A 17,904-nucleotide genomic window follows, 5' to 3' on the forward strand; every position below is an offset into this window, starting at 1 on the left:
TGAACTGAAATAACTACGTTTTCTCAAATCTCATACCAAACCCAAATGAGTGAAATAACCTCTGCTGGACCACATTGACGGCAGACATTATTATTCCTAAATTTAACTTCTTCTTCTTTTTTTTTTGTCTTTTTAGGGCCGAACATGCAGCATATGGAGGTTCCCAGGCTACAGGTCCAGTCAGAGCTCTAGCCTCCAGCCGACACCACAGCCACCGCAACACCAGATCCGAGCTGCGTCTGTGACCTACACCACAGCTCACAGCAACGCTGGATCCCCAACCCACTGAGCGAGGCCAGGGACGGAACCTGCGTCCTCATGGATACCAGTCGGGTTCGTTAACTGCTGAGCCGCGATGGGAGCTCCCCTAAACTTAACTTCTCATAAAACATCATCAAATACCACCAAAGAATATTGAGTTACACAATAATTTAGAAAACATTTTACAATTACCAAATATGAGGACTTTAGGAAAAAGTGTCTAGTTTTTAACTATAATTCCTCAGCATAACCGGATCATGAAAGACAATGTACTCTCTCTACATCTGTTAGCATCGTACCTTCCAAACATGTAGAGACTTGATTAACGAGGTTAGCGGCAGTTCATTGTTTGTGAGCTGAAGAGTGTGTCTTCAGCTTCTGTATCAGTTATCGGTCATTGCAATAATACTGTGTGTTAAAGAACCCCAGGAGCTCAGTAAGTAGCATGTGATAAACATTTCTTTTTGCTTACAAGTCTGCAGATAAGCTGAGCCCTTCTCCTGATCTTGGCAGGCTTGATTTGGCAGCTTTTCAGGTCTTGGCTGGAGTTCACTCATGTGCTGGCTGGTGGCTGATCTAGCGCTGCCTTGGCTGGGGTGACTCAGCTCTGCCGCCCATGGTCCTGGAGCTGTCAGTAGCCTCGCCTGGGATTCATGGTAGTGGCACGGTTTCAAAAGAGAGAGCCTGAAAGCATGCAAGGGCTCCTAAGGACTTGGCTTGGACCTGGTATCTAACACTTCCACCACATCCTTTAGTCCAACTCAAGTCACAAACGGAACCCAGCTTCTAGGGCTGGGGAAAGAGACTCTTGATGAGAGTAGCTACAAAATCACATTAAAAAGAGCGTGGCTGGAGGTTGGGTCAGAGACATGGGGACGCTTTTGCCATCAGTCTGCCCCATCCCCTTTCGTCTTTCTTCACCGGAATTGGCCAGATTTCTGTTCTTGGGCTGTTTCCTGGGCACTGTAGCAAAAAAGGGATCCTGGGTCTCAGCAGCCCCTGAAATGGGCAGTGCAGGTGAACTGTTACACAGCAGTGTCTACGAGAGAGAGAGGTCCTTTGGGTGTTTCTGCCTATGGCTGGTCATCTAACTTTATGTGCTTTGTTACCAAGAAGAAAAAGAAAATCATGTCAGAAAATGTGTTTTTATGTGATGAGAGAAACAAGTCAGTTACAGCTGAGTAAAATTGGAAGTGTTTAACAGGGAAAAATTGAACGTCGCCATTTAATTTTCTGTAGATCCAGAATATCCACAGATGTTTGAACCAGATACAATGCATTGATGTGTTTTCAGCTCTATTTGTAAAAATCGGAGATATAAGAGTGGGCAAAAAATGCAGAGCACCCAAACTGACCAGTTTTCCCTGTGCTCCTCTTTCCTGTCCCCGCCAATGATCTCAGTGTTTTGGTAAAATGTCCACCCGGGAAGGGATAATGATGGTTCACGTGACCGTGCCTACTGATCGCCGAAGAAATCATTCCTCCTGGTTATGTGGGGGATATCTTGGTGATCGTAACATTTAGCACAATGCCTAACACAGGCTAGGTATTCAAGAAGGTATTTATTGCATTTTACGTGTGAAATGTTGATTCCTCCCCTCCCCCCCTTCATTCTGTTTCCAGAATTAGTAACTCGACTTTTCAGTGGCAGCATCCAGGACAAGAAGGATAGACAGGACTATTTGGGGTTGATAGATGTCCCGGACTCCTACTCCGGTCCTCGGCTGCAGTTTCCTCTCACATTTACGGATATCGACCTACTTATTGAGGCCTTCAAGCAACAACAGGCAAGTGGAAGCAGACCCTGTCCTGCTTCTTGCATGTAACGTGTGTTCAGTGACTATCTGTTGAGTGAATGGGTGAAAACACTGTAGCAGAAGTGCAGTCCCTTGGGAAAAAGCTTCGCATTAAGTGAGAGCTGCCCTCTGCTTTGCTTGACCCATTAAGGAGAGGTCTCCGCAGGTGCACAGAAACCTTCTATCAGCAGCCTCACAGTCTTTCCTTGTTCTTTTTCTGAGATACCATACAAATAATACCATAAAACTCACCATTTAAAAACGCTATTTAGTATATTTGCGAGATTGTGCTACCACCACTAATATCTGATTCCAGAACATTTTCTTCACCCCCAAAAGAGGTGCCATACCCATTATCATTCCCCGTGCCCCCCAACTCCCGGCAACCACTATTCTACTTCTCCCTCTATGGATTTGTCTATTCTGGGTAGTTCATACAAATGGAATCATATGATATTTGTCCTTTTGTGTGTGACTTCTTTCCTTTAGCATAATGTTTTAAAGGTTTAGAGCATGTTTCATTACTCCTTTATTTTTATGGCTAGTATTCTCTTATGTGAATATACCACATTTTGGTCATCCATGTATTCGTGGATGAACATTTGGATTTTTTTCTACCTTTTGGCTGATATAAACAATGTTGCACAAACATTTATGTACAAGTTTTTATAAGAATATCGTTTTCAGTTCTCTTGAGTTTATACCTAGGAGTGGAGTTGCTGGGTCATCTGGCAGCTCAAACTTTTTTGAGGAACTGCTAAACTGTTTTCAGTGGTGGCCGCACCATTTTACATTTCTACCAGTAATGTGTGAGGGTTCCAATTTCTCAACATTTTTTGCCAATACTTATTATTTTATGTTTATTTTATTTTTATTATTGCCGTGCTAGTTGCGTGTGATGTGGTATCTATTTTTTTTTTTTTTTTTTTTGTCTTTTTAGGGCCACATCCATGGTATATGGAAGTCCCCAGGCTAGGGGTCAGATTGGAGCTGTAGCTGCTGGCCTGTGCCGCAGCCAGCTCTTAAATTTAGCTCTATGGGCCATTTTCAGTTAACACTTGTATATGGTATGAGGTAGGGGTCCAGCTTCATTCTTTGCCTGTGGCTGTGCAGTTGTCCCTGCACCTTTTGTTGAAGAGTCTGTTCTTTCCCAATTGAATGGTTTTGGCACCTTTGTAAAAAAAATTAATAGGCTGTAGATATATGGATTTATTTCTGGAATTTATTCCGTTCCATTGGTGTGTGTCTGTCCTTACAGTACCACATTGTCTTGAGTATTATATATTTGTAGTAAGTTTTGAAATCAGGAAATGTGAATGTTTTGATTTTTTCTTTCTTTCTTTCTTTCTTTCTTTCTTTCTTTCTTTCTTTCTTTCTTTCTTTTCTTTTGTCCTTTTTAGGGCCACACCCACGGCACCCGGAGGTTCCCAGGCTAGGGGTCCAATCAGAGCTGTAGCTGCAGGCCTACGCCAGAGCCACAGCAACACCAGATCCGAGCCACATCTGCGACCTACACCACACAGCTCACAGCAACGCTGGATCTTTAACCCACTGAGCGAGGCCAGGGATCAGACCCGCAACCTCATGGTTCGTAGTTGGATTCGTTTCCACTGCACCACAACGGGAACTCCTGTTTTTCTTTTTCAGTGGTGTTTTTTGGCATTTAGGATCCCTTGCAATGAATTTGAAGATTGACTTTTCTTTCTATTTCTGCAAAAAATAACATTGAGATTTTGGTAGCGATTGAGTCTGTAAATTGCTTTGAGTAGCATTGCCTTCTTGACAATATTGTCTTCTAATCCATTAATGTGTGATGTTTTCTCATGTATTTGTCTTCTTTAATTTCTTTCAGCTATGTTTTATAGTTTTATAATTTTCAGTGTACAAATCTTTTACTACCTTAAATTTATTCCTAGGTATTTTTTTTTCTTTTGGTTGCTATTTTAAAAGAAATTGCTTTCTTAATTCCCTTTTGCATTGTTCATTGCTTGTGTATAGAAACACAACTGATTTTTGTAGGTTGGTCTCTTGCTCTGCAACTTACCTGAACTCATTTATTAGCTCTAATAGGTGTGTAGTGTGTGTGTGTGTATTCTTTGGGATACTCTCTATACAGGATTATATCATGTGTGGATAAAGAGAGTTTTACTTCTTCCTTTCTGATTTAAATGCCTTTTTCTTTTGTTTTGTTGCCTAATTGCACTGGCTAGGAGTCCCAGTACAATGTTGAACACCAGTGGTGAGAGTGGGCATGCTTTTCTTCTTCTTGATCCTAGGAGGAAAGCTTTCAGTCTTTTCATCATTGAGTTTGATGTTAGTTGTGGAATTTAAAATAAACGCCACTTGTCAAGTTGAGGAAGTTTCCTTCTATTCCTAGTTTTCTGAGTGGCTTTATCATGAAAGGGTGTTGGAATTTGTCACATACTTTTTCTGCATCAGTTGAGATGATTGTGTGTTTTTTCTTTCATTCTATTAATGTGTTGTTACATTGATTATCTTAGGTTGAACCATGCTTATGTTCCTGGAATAAATTCTACTTGGTCATGGTATAGAATTTATTTTATTTTCTATATAATGATTTTTATTTTTTTCCATTATAGCTGGTTTACAGTGTTCTGTCAGTTTTCTACTGTATAACATGTTGGTTTGTTGGTATTTTGTTGAGGATATTTCCATTTTATTTGTAAAGGATATTGGTTTCTTTTTCTTCTTCTTGTGGTATCTTTAGTTGGCTTTGGTATCAGGGAAGTGCTGACTTCATGGAATGAGTTAGGACTTGTCTCCTTCTGTTCTTTTGAAAGAGTTTGAGAAGAATTGGTGTTACTTCTTTAAATGTTTCATAGAGCTCACCAGTGAAGCTGTCTGATCTTGCACTTTTCTTTGTTAGGAAATTTATGATTACTGATTCAGTCTCTACTTGTTCTAGATCCGTTGAGATTTCCTGTTTCTTCTTGAATATGTTTTGATAATTTCTGTGTTTCCAGGAATTTGTCCATTTCATCTAAGTTATCTAATTCGTTAGTATACAGCTGTTCATAATATTCTCTTCCAGTTCTTTTTGTTTCTTTTAGGTCAGTGGTAATGTCACTATTTTCATTTCTGATTCTAGTTATTTGCATTCTCTCTCTCTCTCTCTTTTTTTTTTTTTTTTCCCTTGGTTAGTCTAGGTAAAATTTTGTTGCTCTTTTCAAAGAATGAAGCTGGTTTTGCTGATTCTCTCTATTGTTTTCCTGTTTGTTATTTCATTTATCTGCACTCTAATCCTTATTTTCTTCTGCTGCTGGCTTTCACTTTAATTTCCTCTTCTTTTTCTAGGTCCTTAAGTGTTAAGTTAGGCTTTTCATTTGAAATCTTGTTTCTTAATGTAGGCATTCACAGCCATACATTTCTCTCGGAACATTGTTTTCACTGTATCCCATAAATTTTGATATGTTGTGTTTTCATTTTTGTTCATCTTTAAGTATTTTCTAATTTCCCATGTGATTTCTTCTTTGACCTGTCGATGGTTTAAGAGTATGTTGTTTAACTTCCACATATTTGTGAATTTTCCAGTTTTCCATCTGTTATTGTTTTCCAGTTTCATTCCATTGTGGTCAGAGAAGATACTTTGTATAATTTTAGTCTTTTAAAAATGTATTGAGTTTTGTTTTATGCCCTAACTTCTGGTCTCTCCTAGAAAATGCTCCATGTGCACTTGTTAAAAATATGTAATCTACTGTTGTTGGGTCGAATGTTCTATAGATGTCTCTTAGGTGTAGTTATGTGTGAGGTCTCTGAAGACTTTTCTTTTAGTCTGGGTTTAGCCAGTGTTTTGAAAGAGATTTCCTTGAATGCCAAAAGCCATTCAGGAAGAAAGGAAGGGAGAGAGGGAAGGGGAGAAGGAGATAGGAAGGAAGGAGGAAAGAGCAAAGAAAGGGAAAGGGGGAAAGAGAGAAAGAAAGAGAGAGGGGGTTTGGAGTTCCTTGGTGGCTCAGTGGGTTAAGGATCCAGCATTGTCACTGCTGTGTGTGGGTTTGATCCCTGGCCTGGAAACTTCTGTATGCTGTGGGTGCAGCCAAAAAAAACAAAAAAGCAAACAACAGAAAGAGAGAAAGGGGAAGAAAAAGGGAGAGGGAAAGAAAGAAGAGAAGAGAAGGGAAGAAAGGAAAAATCTAGTCTTTGCAGATGGGCCATGTGCTTCTTCACTGCTTAGCCTTGCTGTTTACAAATTCATCTTAGCCCTAACTTTGTGCTTGTACTGAGCTGTTTTTTAAGTTGCTTTTTTCTTGATTTGGCATTTGCTTGGTTGCTACAAATGTTGACTGTTTTCCAGAGTTCTGATAGAGTTGGATCTGACAGGTTTTTTTGTTTGCTTTGGATTGATTTTTCAGTGTTTCTGTCAAGAGATGGGACTGGGAGAGACCTGCTCCATTATTTTCTTTCACATCACCCTGAAAGCCTCGTTCTTAGGTTAGGACCTTAAGGGTATACCGTAGGCACAAGAGTGAATGAGAAGTACTGTCTCTGTTGGAACGGAAGTGCAATTTTAAGTCATCTAATTCCTGAAATTGAATTGAGATCATTCTAGATAGCTCATGCTCCTAGCCATTTGCCAAAAGAAAATTTACATCCTCTCTGGAAGAAAATAAGTCTTCAGATTATTCAAGTTTTCATATACAGTGTCAAGAACTTAATATAAATGTTAACCAGGCACAGAAGGATACACATTTCATGAAAAAAACCAGAGGTAAATAACAAACAGTAGAAACAAATCTATAGAGTATTTAGATAGTGGCATTATCAGACTCAGAGTTTAAAATACATATGCTGGAGTTCCTGTTGTGGCTCAGCAGAAATGAATCTGACTAGTATCCATGAGGACGCAGGTTTGACCCCTGGCCTCGCTCAGTGGGTTAAGGATCCAGCATTGCCATGAGCTGTGGTATAGGTTGCAGACACAGCTCAGATCCAGTGTGGTTGTGATTGTGGTGCAGGCCAGCAGCTACAGCTCTGATTCGACCCCTAGCCTGGGAACCGCCATATGCTGTGGGTGTGGCCCTAAAAAGACAAAAAATAAAATAAAATAAAAATGCTTAGGAATTGCTGCTATGGCACAGTGGGTTAAGGATCCAGCACAGCTGCAGCTGTGGTGTAAGTTGCAGCTGTGGCTTGGATTCAGTCCCTGGCCTGGGAACTTCCATATGCCATGGGTTTGGCTACCCCCCCCCAAAAATGCTTAATATGCTCAGGGAGGTAAAAGATGTGACAAAAATCCAAGGAGCCATAATGGAAAAGAGAAATAAGCCAATTTTGATTTTATACAAATGACAAAATTTATGTTGTTAGGGGAAGAATGAAAGGTTCAACATAGTGTACAGTATGCTCCCATTTGTTAAAAAATTAATAAGCATTATGCTTTTATTTTAATGTTTAAATTTAATTTCTATTTTAGAATATAGTTGATTTACAGTGGTTGTGTTAGTTTTAGGTGTACAGCAAAGTAACTCAGTTATACATATACATATATCCATTCCTTTTTGGATTGTTTTCCCATATAGGTTGTTACAGAGTATTGAGTATAGTTCGTGTGCTCTACAGTAGGTCTTTGTTGATTATCTGTTTAATATATAGTAGTGCGTATATGTTAATCCCAAACTCCTAATTTATTCCTCCCTCTGTATTTTGATTTCTTTAAGTTGAGATAAAATAAAATATATTGTTTTAACTAATATATTTGAAGTATATGATTGTTTTTTTAGTACATTCGCAATGTGGTGCACCCATCACCCCTAATTCCAGAATGTGTTTATCAGCCTCAAACAGACCCTTGTACCCATTAAGCAGTCACTCCAAGTTCCCTCTTCTCCCTGGCCCCTGGTGACTGCTAGTTTACTTTCCGTCTCAACAGATTTGCCTCATCTGGACATTTGTTGTTGTTGTTGTTGTCTTTTTTTTTTTTTTTTTTTTAAGGGCTGCACCCAAGGCATATGGCAGTTCCCAGGCTAGGGGTTGAATTCAAGCTGTAGCCACTGGCCTACGCCACAGCCACAGCAACACCAGATCCAAGCCGCGTCTGTGACATATACTACAGGTCATGGCAACACCGGATCCTTAATCCACTGAGCGAGGCCAGGGATCGAACCTGCGTCCTCAAGGATGCTAGTCAGATTCATTGCCACCGAGCCATGACGGGAACTCCTAATCTGGACATTTTATGTAAATGGAATCATGTAATATGTAGCCTTTTGCGTCTGGCTTCTGCTTGGCATCATGTTTCAGGATTCATTCATGCTGTAGCATGTGTGCGTACCTCATTCCTACTTTTGGCTGAATAATATTCCTTTCTATGAATATACCACATTTTATTTAAGGGATTATATATTTATGTATATCTATACATAGTCATATGTGATTATATTGATTTTTATATGCTTGCAAATGCATAGAATATTTTTCTGCACAGATACTCGAGACACGCTTAGCAGTGGCTCTTTCTTGGGGGTAAAGGGGACCGAGGTCTGGGGAAGAAGGCAGATTGTTTTTCACTGTCATACTCCTTTTTGCTGGTTAAATTTTTTTTTTTTTTTTTTTTTTGTCTTTTGTCTTTTGTTGTTGTTGTTGTTGTTGTTGCTATTTCTTGGGCCGCTCCCGAGGCATATGGAGGTTCCCAGGCCAGGGGTTGAATCGGAGCTGTAGCCACTGGCCTACGCCAGAGCCACAGCAACGCGGGATCCGAGCCGCGTCTGCAACCTACACCACAGCTCACGGCAACGCCGGATCGTTAACCCACTGAGCAAGGGCAGGGACCGAACCCGCAACCTCATGGTTCCCAGTCGGATTCGTTAACCACTGCGCCACGACGGGAACTCCTAAATTTTTATTTCAACTGAAAAAATGAGAATATTTTTTCCCGTTTAAAAAACTAGTTAATTTTTTTTTTTTTTTTTTTCCCACTGTACAGCAAGGGGGTCAGGTTATCCTTAGATGTATACATTGCAGTTACAGTTTTTTCCCCCACCCTTTCAGAAACTAGTTAATTTTTTTAAAAAAGAGATATCCTTTAAAAGTAGCATTTTCCTCCCTCACTGCCTTTACAAGATTTTGAATATTTTTATTTAAGTTGCCATTTAATCTGAATATGTTTATACACATAGACATCAACATTTGAGTTAACTCTTTTGAGTATATAATATTGCACTGGTAAGCACAATTACAATGCTATTGAAAGAAAAGTAGACTGGCTATTTATGGACTAATATTACCAAAGTGATTTTAGCCAATTGAAAAAGGACCCAGAAAAAAACTACTTTCATAATAGGAATTTTCTGTTGTTGCAATATAGCCTCAATGAATATTTGTTAACTTAAAAAAAAAAACAACAAACCTGCCTTTTCAGACAGCAGTTATTCTCATTAGTGCTACAAATGGTCCAGAAAGTCTACAGTGGCCAAGTTAAGGTAACCCTGAAGCCAGTGTTGGCATCAGTAAATTAAATATGCCAATTGAAATAAATCATTCTATAAAAATGTGTTGCCAGTTCCTTTAAGATGTGGCTAAAGGTCCTTTGGGGCGGCTGGGTCGGGGGCGGGAGGAATATGGCTAAAGGAAAGTTCACATTCAAGATTTGACTCAGGTTGCAAATTGAATGGATTTAGAATGCTTTCGTGAGGAAAATCCTTAGCAATCCATTAGGTTTGGATAGACAGGAAATATGGGCTGCTCTCCACTAATCAACATTCAGGGGCCCTTTTCTTTCCTCCTAATTCTCACATTGCTTCAAATCCTGTCGGCGCCAATTAAAAAAAATTAATCTTGAAAATTCTCCAAACTTAAATTATATGTTTTTGGGGTCTGAGATAGAAAATAATATCATTATTCTCATAGCTAGGAAAATGGAAATTTAAGGATACCACGAGATAAGATTGTTCCAAAGGGTTCCATCTGTCCTGAACCCCATACCTCAAATATTATCTGAATAATATGTAGATACGACCCCTCTGTCAGCCTCCAATAGTCTAAACCACCATGTCCAATAGATACAATGTGAGCCACATAATTTAAAATCTTCTAGTAGTCAATATTATAAAAACAAAAAGAAATAGGTGAAGTTAATTTTATTAGTGTTACTCTAATGTATAAAATTGTCTTAATACATAATCATAAGTTTTTAATGAGACATTTTCCCTTTTTTTTTTTTTTTTGGTCTTTTTTTTTAGAGCCACAGCCACAGCATATAGAAGTTCCCAGGCTAGGGGTCGAATTGGAGCTGTGGCTGCAGCCACAGCAATGCAGGGTCAGAGCTGCGTCTGTGACCTACACTACAGCTCACAGCAATGCTGGATCCATAACCCACTGAGCAGGGCCAAGGATCAAACCTGCGTCTTCATGGATACTATTCAGGTTCATTACTGCTGAGCCACAACAGCAACTTCATCCTTTTTTTTGAAATACTAAGTCTTTGAAATCAGTGCGTATTTTGGGCTTATACTGCATCTCAATTTCGACTAGCCCCATTTCGAGTGGCTAGTAGCCTCATGTGGTCAGTGGCTATTGCATGGGACAGTACAGGTGCCAACATTCCTGACCATAAAGTGGTATTAGCATCTGCTAAATTCGTATCTGCTGCATCACTTTTTGGATTACATAGTTGGAATGTTTTATAATTAAAAAAAGAATGATACACTGGATTTAAAAAACAAACAAAAAAGTCCGAGGCGGGGGTGGGAGGAAACGCAGTAAATGTGTTCAAAACAATGCTGTCATCTGGAGTTCCCATCGTAGCACAGTGGTTAACGAATCCGACTAGGAACCATGAGGTTGAGGGTTCAATCCTTGGCCTCTCTCAGTGGGTTAAGGATCCGGCATTGCCGTGAGCTGTGGTGTAGGTTGCAGATGCGGCTCGGATCCTGTGTTGCTGTGGCTGTGGTGTAGGCTGGCGGCTGCAGCTCCGATTCGACCCCTAGCCTGGAAACCTCCATATGCCATGGGAAGTGGCCCTAGAAAAGGCAAAAAGACAAAACAAACAAACAAACAGAACAAACTGCTGTCATCAACACTGTAACTGGAGGAGAGCAAGGGCTGAGTAGTCATAATAGGAGGTGATCTGAGTGGTTTATTTGGGTTTGCAGGATGTTTTATACTTACACTCGTACATAGGTGTGCTTGCTGCCCTGTGAATTCACGTCTGTGCATCAAATATTGAGCCATCTGGAGCCCTTGGCTCAGGAGTCCCTTGGGAGCTGGTCTGGCTGCCTTGTGAGATCTCTTAACCCAGTGCCACCACCTCATTCCCAGCCCAGGTGGCAGAAGGTCACAAACAAATGCAAAGTAGCCCCTCTTGAACAGTTTCTCTGCTTCTCTTTTTCTTTCTCCTTTTCTCTCCTTTCCCTTTTGTTTTTTTGCCTGCATCTTTCCTCAGGGCAGGAGGGTGTCTTTTTTTTCCTGTCATCTCTCTTGGGCTCTAAGGACCAAGAATACTCAGGAATGTTCTGTGAATGGGTGACGTCAGTTAAGAACATGAGAGAATAAACGTCCTAGGAATGCTTCATTCATTCATTCGGTTTACCCATCTCTCGTGAAGGCTTCTGTGCCAGATACTGGGCTAGAATCATCTAGTTAAGAAAAATGTAGAGATTGTCATGAACAATACCTACCTGAAATGTGCTCGTATGTTCCACCTTTTTGCTTTCTGTGCACTCATGCCTCTCGTCCTGGTTCATTTGATCTCTTTCCTCTGCTCTGCCCTCACAGATACTTCATGCTTATTACGTCTTAGAGGTCCTCTTTGAAACCAAGAAGGTCCTGCAGCAGATGCCGAATTTCACTCACACAAAAACTTCTCCCTCCAAAGAGATAACCATCTGTGGTAAGTTTCGGAGCGGAGGTGCCACATTCATATTGAGGTGCCTCTTGGTTCTACATCATTGGCCTAACGTGAAGACTGTGTAAATGGGGCTGTGTTAAGGGAGAAGTGTGAATATAGAGTTATCTATCATGATAATACTGTTCCCCATCTTGTCTTTGTTTTGCACACCAGCTGGCAGGAATTAATTATGTGAGAAATTAAAGGACTCATAGCTTTTTATAAAGGCAGGCAGCATCATAATAGAGAAAACCATCCATGGGTGGAATAAGCGTTCTTTGCCCTCTGTCTAGCTCTCATTATCTTTGTTCCGTGTTGCTTTTTCTAGGGGGGCCTCTGCACGCCATTTATGCTGGAAGAGAAAAGCCCAAGGCAGGGTGGAGATTAAACTCCTCTTTGCCCTCGGCTGCTGTTTTAGATTCTCCCAACTGGTCTCTGCAGCTTTTAGAAGAGTGGGAATGTCCCAGAAATCTGTTCCTTGTTCTTCTAAATAACACGAACTGAGATTTTGTTATCATATAGGCCAGCCTGGCAGGATATTGCTTCAAGAAGCAGTACACATTGAAATTCAACACAGTTGGTGCTCAGCATGCTTGCAACTGTCTGAGAATGGAGTGCGTGGAAGGAACAGCAATTCCCTCAACTTCTAATTAAGCCTTTGGGTTACAAAACAGTGATTGTTATTTTCCAAATCAGTTTTTTAGCCCATGTTTCTTTGACTCTGGCAGGTCAAAGTGGATTTGACAATCTACTTAAACCATTTCCATTTCCAGCCTCTGATAGTGGTGACAGGGGCTTGACAGAGCAGTACATACTCCATGACCTGCCCTGACTCAGGCCTTTGAAGAGTCCTTAATGGTTCACTTCCAGCCTAATCAGGCCACCACATCTCTGCCTAACACATGATGCATCTCAGCAGCAGGGATCTTTTATTCAAGGATCTTTTTCATGGAGATAAAGAATTTGGGGTCATGAGGCTTAGAAAGCCATGCCAACCCATGAAGCCTATGGAGCCAAGGCTAGATTTGTTCTCAGAGTGTAATATCATAGGCCAAACAGAGAGTGAGATCTGCTCCCATATGTTTCCAGGATACTTCCAGTTGCCATCGGAGACTTCTCTTTGCCTAAAAGGATCTTGAAGAAGACATGAATTAGTTAGAAGGCTTGTACGTCCTGGAGTCCTGCAGTGTAAAAACTGAATGGTTCTTACCGAGACCATCTAGTCTATCCCCTGGTCTTATGGATGAAGTTGAGGCCCAGAGAGAAAAGTGTATGGCCTTCCATGCATTTCCGTGTAGTAACTTGCCCCCCTCTCCCATCCCAGCTCACTTAGCTAGTTAGTGGCAGAGTGAGAATGAGAAATCAGATCCTCTGCATCCCAGGTTAGAGCGAACCCCATTTCTGCTATCCCAGCTCCCATCAGGCACCACTCTGACTGATGGTTCATTTTCCAGCATGAGACAAAAGCTAGGGAATGGATTGATTGGACATTGCATTTATTTAGGAGCCCTCTTGGAGTTCCCGTTGCAGCTCAGTGGGTTAAGAACCCGACATAGTGTCTGTGAGGATGCAGTACGTGGAAGGATCTGGCGTCGCCGTGAGCTGGTGTAGTTCGCAGACGCGGCTCCGATCCCGAGTTGCTGTGGCTGTGGCCTAGGCTGGTGGCTACAGCTCCGATTGGACCCCTAGCCTGGGAATCTCCATATGCCGTGGGTGTGGCCCTAAAAAGACAAAGAGACCAAAAAAAAAAAAAAAAAAAAATCTTTAGTTTTGAAGTGAGATAAAGTTGAGTTTGAATTCCAGCTCTGCTTCTTGGTAGCTGGGCAACTTTGCATAAGTTATTAATTTCTTTGAGCCTCAGTCATACAATGAGCGTGATGGAGTTAATACCCATCTTAGAGAGTGGTTATAAAGATTGAACCAGATAATTCATGTAAACCCTTAGTCTTGTGCTTGGCACAGAGAGAGCTAAGTGTAAATGGCAGGCGTGAATAGGTAATCACAACACTGGATGCTGTTCCCTCGAGGAAAGGGGACAGAGTTTCCATAGAGAGCTGTGGAAACAAGCCGTCTGTTGAATTAATATCAGCATAGGGTAAAAATCTAATACCCTGAGAGCACTTGGAGTCTATCAGCAGTAGTTCACTTTTTAGATTCTGTGACAGGGCATTTTCTTTTTTTCTATTGAATAGCGATTTTTTTCATTTCATTTCCAGGTGATTTGCATGGGAAACTGGATGACCTTTTTTTGATCTTCTATAAGGTAAATTATTTTACTAAATATTTGCATTTTTGTTGGGGGAAGACAGTCCTAGGGCAGAAAACAATATTAGTTTTGTTAGGAATATGTATAAATATAGATGTAATAGGACAATTTTTATCCAAGAAAGTCAAAGATTTGTTTTTCACACATTATGCAAAAATTTTTAAAAAATCTAATTTGTCTTTATTTAATATTATTGTTATCTGTACATCCATTAGGATTTGTACCTGATTGTATTTATGTTCTTTATTATGTGGTAAATGTTTAGATGGCACCAGATGGGGAAGGGAGCAGTCCGTTTTATTTTACTGTTATTTTGTTCCGAAGTAAGCATGCCACAGCTCTCTCCTCCAGTGGGCACTTGTCATGCAGGAAAGGAGTCCCCCAGAGTAAGTCACGAACCACTCTCTTCTCCACCCTGATTCATCCTTGCCTGGCTGAGTTGTTCTTCCAGGGCTCCGATTCTTGGCTTGTTTGGTTTCATTCATGGGAGCTTGTACAGAGGGCACAGAGCAGTATGGCATCTTTTGATTGGATTCATTTCTCTCTGAGCCAGCAGTTGTAACCTGAATGTTTGCTTCTGGGACGATGCATGCTTCTGGGACAATCCACTTCTACAAAAATGGATTCTGAGGTGACCTCTGCCTTGACAGGGGTACTCCTTTATCTCTCTTTTTGATGAATATGTCATCTCGCAATTAACATGTTGAATAACTGGACACAGCAGAGGTGTTTCAGAGGGCCTGAAAGAAAATATAGTCTGATTATTATGATGGGGAATCAGTTTTAACTCTTTGGGGAATGTGGGCGCTTGAGGAAGCCTCATAACATCCATGACCCTTCATTTTTTTTGGGGGGGGGGACTGCGATATTCTTTTCAAAAAAATTTTTTGAAGCATTGTTGATTTACAATATTGTGTTAGTTTTGGGTGTATAGGAAAGTGATTCAGATATATATACCTGAGCCTGTGCTATACAGCAAATCCTTGTTGTTTATCTCTTTTATATATAGCAGTGTGTATCTATTGATCCCATACTCCTAACTTATCCTTCCCTCCTTTCCTCTTTGGTAACCATGACTTTGATTTCTGTCTGTACTATGTTTCTGTTTTGCAAATAAATTCATTTGTATTTTTTTTAGATTCCACATATAAGTGATATCATATAATATTTATGTTTCTCTGACTTATTTCACTTAGATGATAATCTCTAGGTCCATCCACGTTGCTGCAAATGGTATTATTTCATTCTTTTTTATGGCTGAGTAGTATTCCATTGTATATATGTACCACATCTTCTTTATTCATTCATCTGTTGATGGACACTTAGGTTGCTTCCATATCTTGGCTATTGTAAATAGTGCTGCTGTGAACATTGGGGTGCATGTGTCTTTTTGAATTAGAGTTTTTGTCTTTTCTGGATAGATGCCCAGGTGTGGGATTGCTAGCTCATATGGTAGCTCTGTTTATAAGTTTTTAAGGAACCTCCATACTGTTCTCCACAGAGGCTGTACCAACGTATGTTCCCACCAACAGAGCAGGAGAGTTCCCTTTCTCCACACCCTCTCCCACGTTTATTACTTTAGACTTTGACCATGGCCATTTTGACCAGTGTGAGGTAGTTTTGATTTGCATTTCTATAAAAATTAGAGATGTTGAGCATCTTTTCACTTGGCTGGTGGCCATCTGTACGTCTTCTTTGGAGAGATACCTATTTGGGTCTTTGGCTGCAGTATTCTTTAGCTTCCCCGCATAGGAGGTTGCCTTATGAATAAAGTAACATAAATATCCAAAAGCATTTTTTAATGTACTAAATTATAATAGAAATGCAAGGTTTTCATTTTATTCATTGGAAGGGAATGGAGCAGGAAGCCCAGGAGTGGATGAAGGGAGAGATTCAGTTGAGACTGTATAACCTAAGTGGGGTCTAGGGCCTCATAGCCAGAGAGTGGGATCAGAGGAGAGAGGAGGCGGCCAGGTCGTGCGCTGGTGTCAGGAAGTCCAGCCAGAGGTTCGCTGCTTGGCGACTGAGGGTGCTGGGGAATAGAGCAGTTTTGGAGAGCAGCCGCGCAATCCAGTCTGGGCAGGGAAGGAAAAGAGGCCAGGATGACAACCAGCTGGGAGAAATGGGAGGAACGAAGGCTGGCCATGCTCTCTGAGGTCAGGGAGCAGGCCGACAGGGGTGAAGGCCCAGGCAGCAGAATGGGTGGGAAGTTGCAGGGGGCGTAAGTCCTCGGGGATGAGTGGGTCCAAGGCGGAGTCCAGAATGTGGGTGGCTGAAGTGAGTGAAAGAGAGTACTGGAGACGAGCAGGCCACGCATGAGGAAAGCAAGCGTGTTCAGTGAGCTGGCCATCGGGCTGAGCGAGCCGGAGCGGGACGGAAATTTAGCCAGAGTTCGTAGACTCTGAAGGAGGAGAGGCTCTGACCTGAGACTGGCAAAGTGTCGGTCTCTTGGTGGCTCTGAGGAGCAGATGGACCCCTCCTCCCAGCTCCAGGCATCGAAGTCCCCATGCCGTGGAGGAAAGGGTCCTTTCCGTCTAGAGGGCCGCAGGAGTCGGGGAGGGAGGCCTGCATTTCCAGAGGGACGTCTTTCTGAGTGAGTTAAGGGCGGAAGGGAGTTCATTTACACGGGTTGAGGGACGGCATTTGTTTACCTCTACTTAACACCGTATGCATGTGCAGAAGTTTAGCCCTGCTGCTTTCGGCAATTACAGTCCGGGGAAGGAGCTGCCGGTGGAGGTCTGAGGGGAATAACCGCAACAGGAAATCTGGCCATTATTTCTCTAGATGTTTGGGGAATATGCAAAAGGGAAAATAGTTGAGCAAATTCAATGGAAAAAGTGACGGTTAGGAAGGGAAATTTCTCAGGAGGGGCTTGAAGATATTAAGGTGTGATCCGGGAGAGGACTCTGGAGTAGCCAGATGCACAGAGAGAAGGCTTCTCTAATTCCATTGGCAAACTGTATGGAATATATAAAACCGGAAGGTGCTGATGTAAAGATTGAACAGGAGGAGGTGGGTGGTAAGAAGGACTATAAAAAGGACTAAAGGTGAAATTATAGCACTCACATGAAAGCAAGAAATATTTTGAGAGCTAACCAATGCCGGTGTTCGGGAAGTAGGGATTGAGAGCCCAGTGATGAAAGAGTCAGCTCTGTTATTTGGGACGGATTCGGTAGCGGAGGTGAGAGGGATGTTTGGGAAGTAAAAGTCCGCAAGCGCCACGAGTTAGGATTTTAACAGGCTTGCATGAGAAGCAGGTAAAATGTACCTTGGATATGGATATGGATGTGCCAGAATCTTGAAATTGCCTGGTTTAAAAAAGGAAACGGATGGAAGAGCCGTTGGTGACAGCAGGCTTCCACTTTAAGAAGCTGGGCAAGTGTTGTAGTTAGTGGTGTGTGGGAAGGGACAAGGACCTGGTGGAGGGTGGGGCACTTAGCTTGTGGGCGATGAGTGGCCTGAGTTCGAGGCTGGGGAAGGAAAGGGCAGGACGCAGAGATGTCTCCAGAAGCTCTGCTGTGTGAGGATCCCTATCTAATGCGACAGCATTTTTCCTTTTTCTGTCTCTCTCTCTCTCTCTTTTTTTTTTTTTTTTTTTTTTTTTGGCCGCACTCACAGCATGTGGAAGTTCCTGAGCCAGGAAATGAACCTGCACCACAGCAGTGATCCGAGCCACTGCAGCGACAATGCCGCATCCTTAACTTGCTGAGCCGCAAGAGAACTCCTGTCTCATTTTTTAT

At 41.7% G+C, this 17,904-nt stretch overlaps 1 protein-coding gene across 12 annotated transcripts in view; it reads left to right on the top strand.

Annotated features, from left to right (window-relative positions):
- The window catches only part of PPEF1 (protein phosphatase with EF-hand domain 1), a 139,317-nt gene that overhangs the window by 75,738 nt on the left and 45,675 nt on the right, over nucleotides 1-17,904 (top strand). For all 12 annotated transcript variants that reach the window (XM_021080644.2, XM_021080646.2, XM_085008658.1 and 9 more), the window contains 3 exons: nucleotides 1,885-2,048; nucleotides 11,787-11,901; nucleotides 14,115-14,161. In XM_021080644.2, coding sequence (XP_020936303.1) covers nucleotides 1,885-2,048; nucleotides 11,787-11,901; nucleotides 14,115-14,161 — 326 coding nt within the window. The remainder of the gene's footprint in view (nucleotides 1-1,884; nucleotides 2,049-11,786; nucleotides 11,902-14,114; nucleotides 14,162-17,904) is intronic.

This window comes from Sus scrofa, chromosome X, assembly GCF_054392235.1.
Source record: "Sus scrofa isolate SSC_HxYL_T2T_F1_AM1 chromosome X, Sscrofa_HxYL_maternal_Yorkshire_Landrace_v2.0, whole genome shotgun sequence".
Classification (NCBI taxonomy): Eukaryota; Metazoa; Chordata; class Mammalia; order Artiodactyla; family Suidae; genus Sus; species Sus scrofa.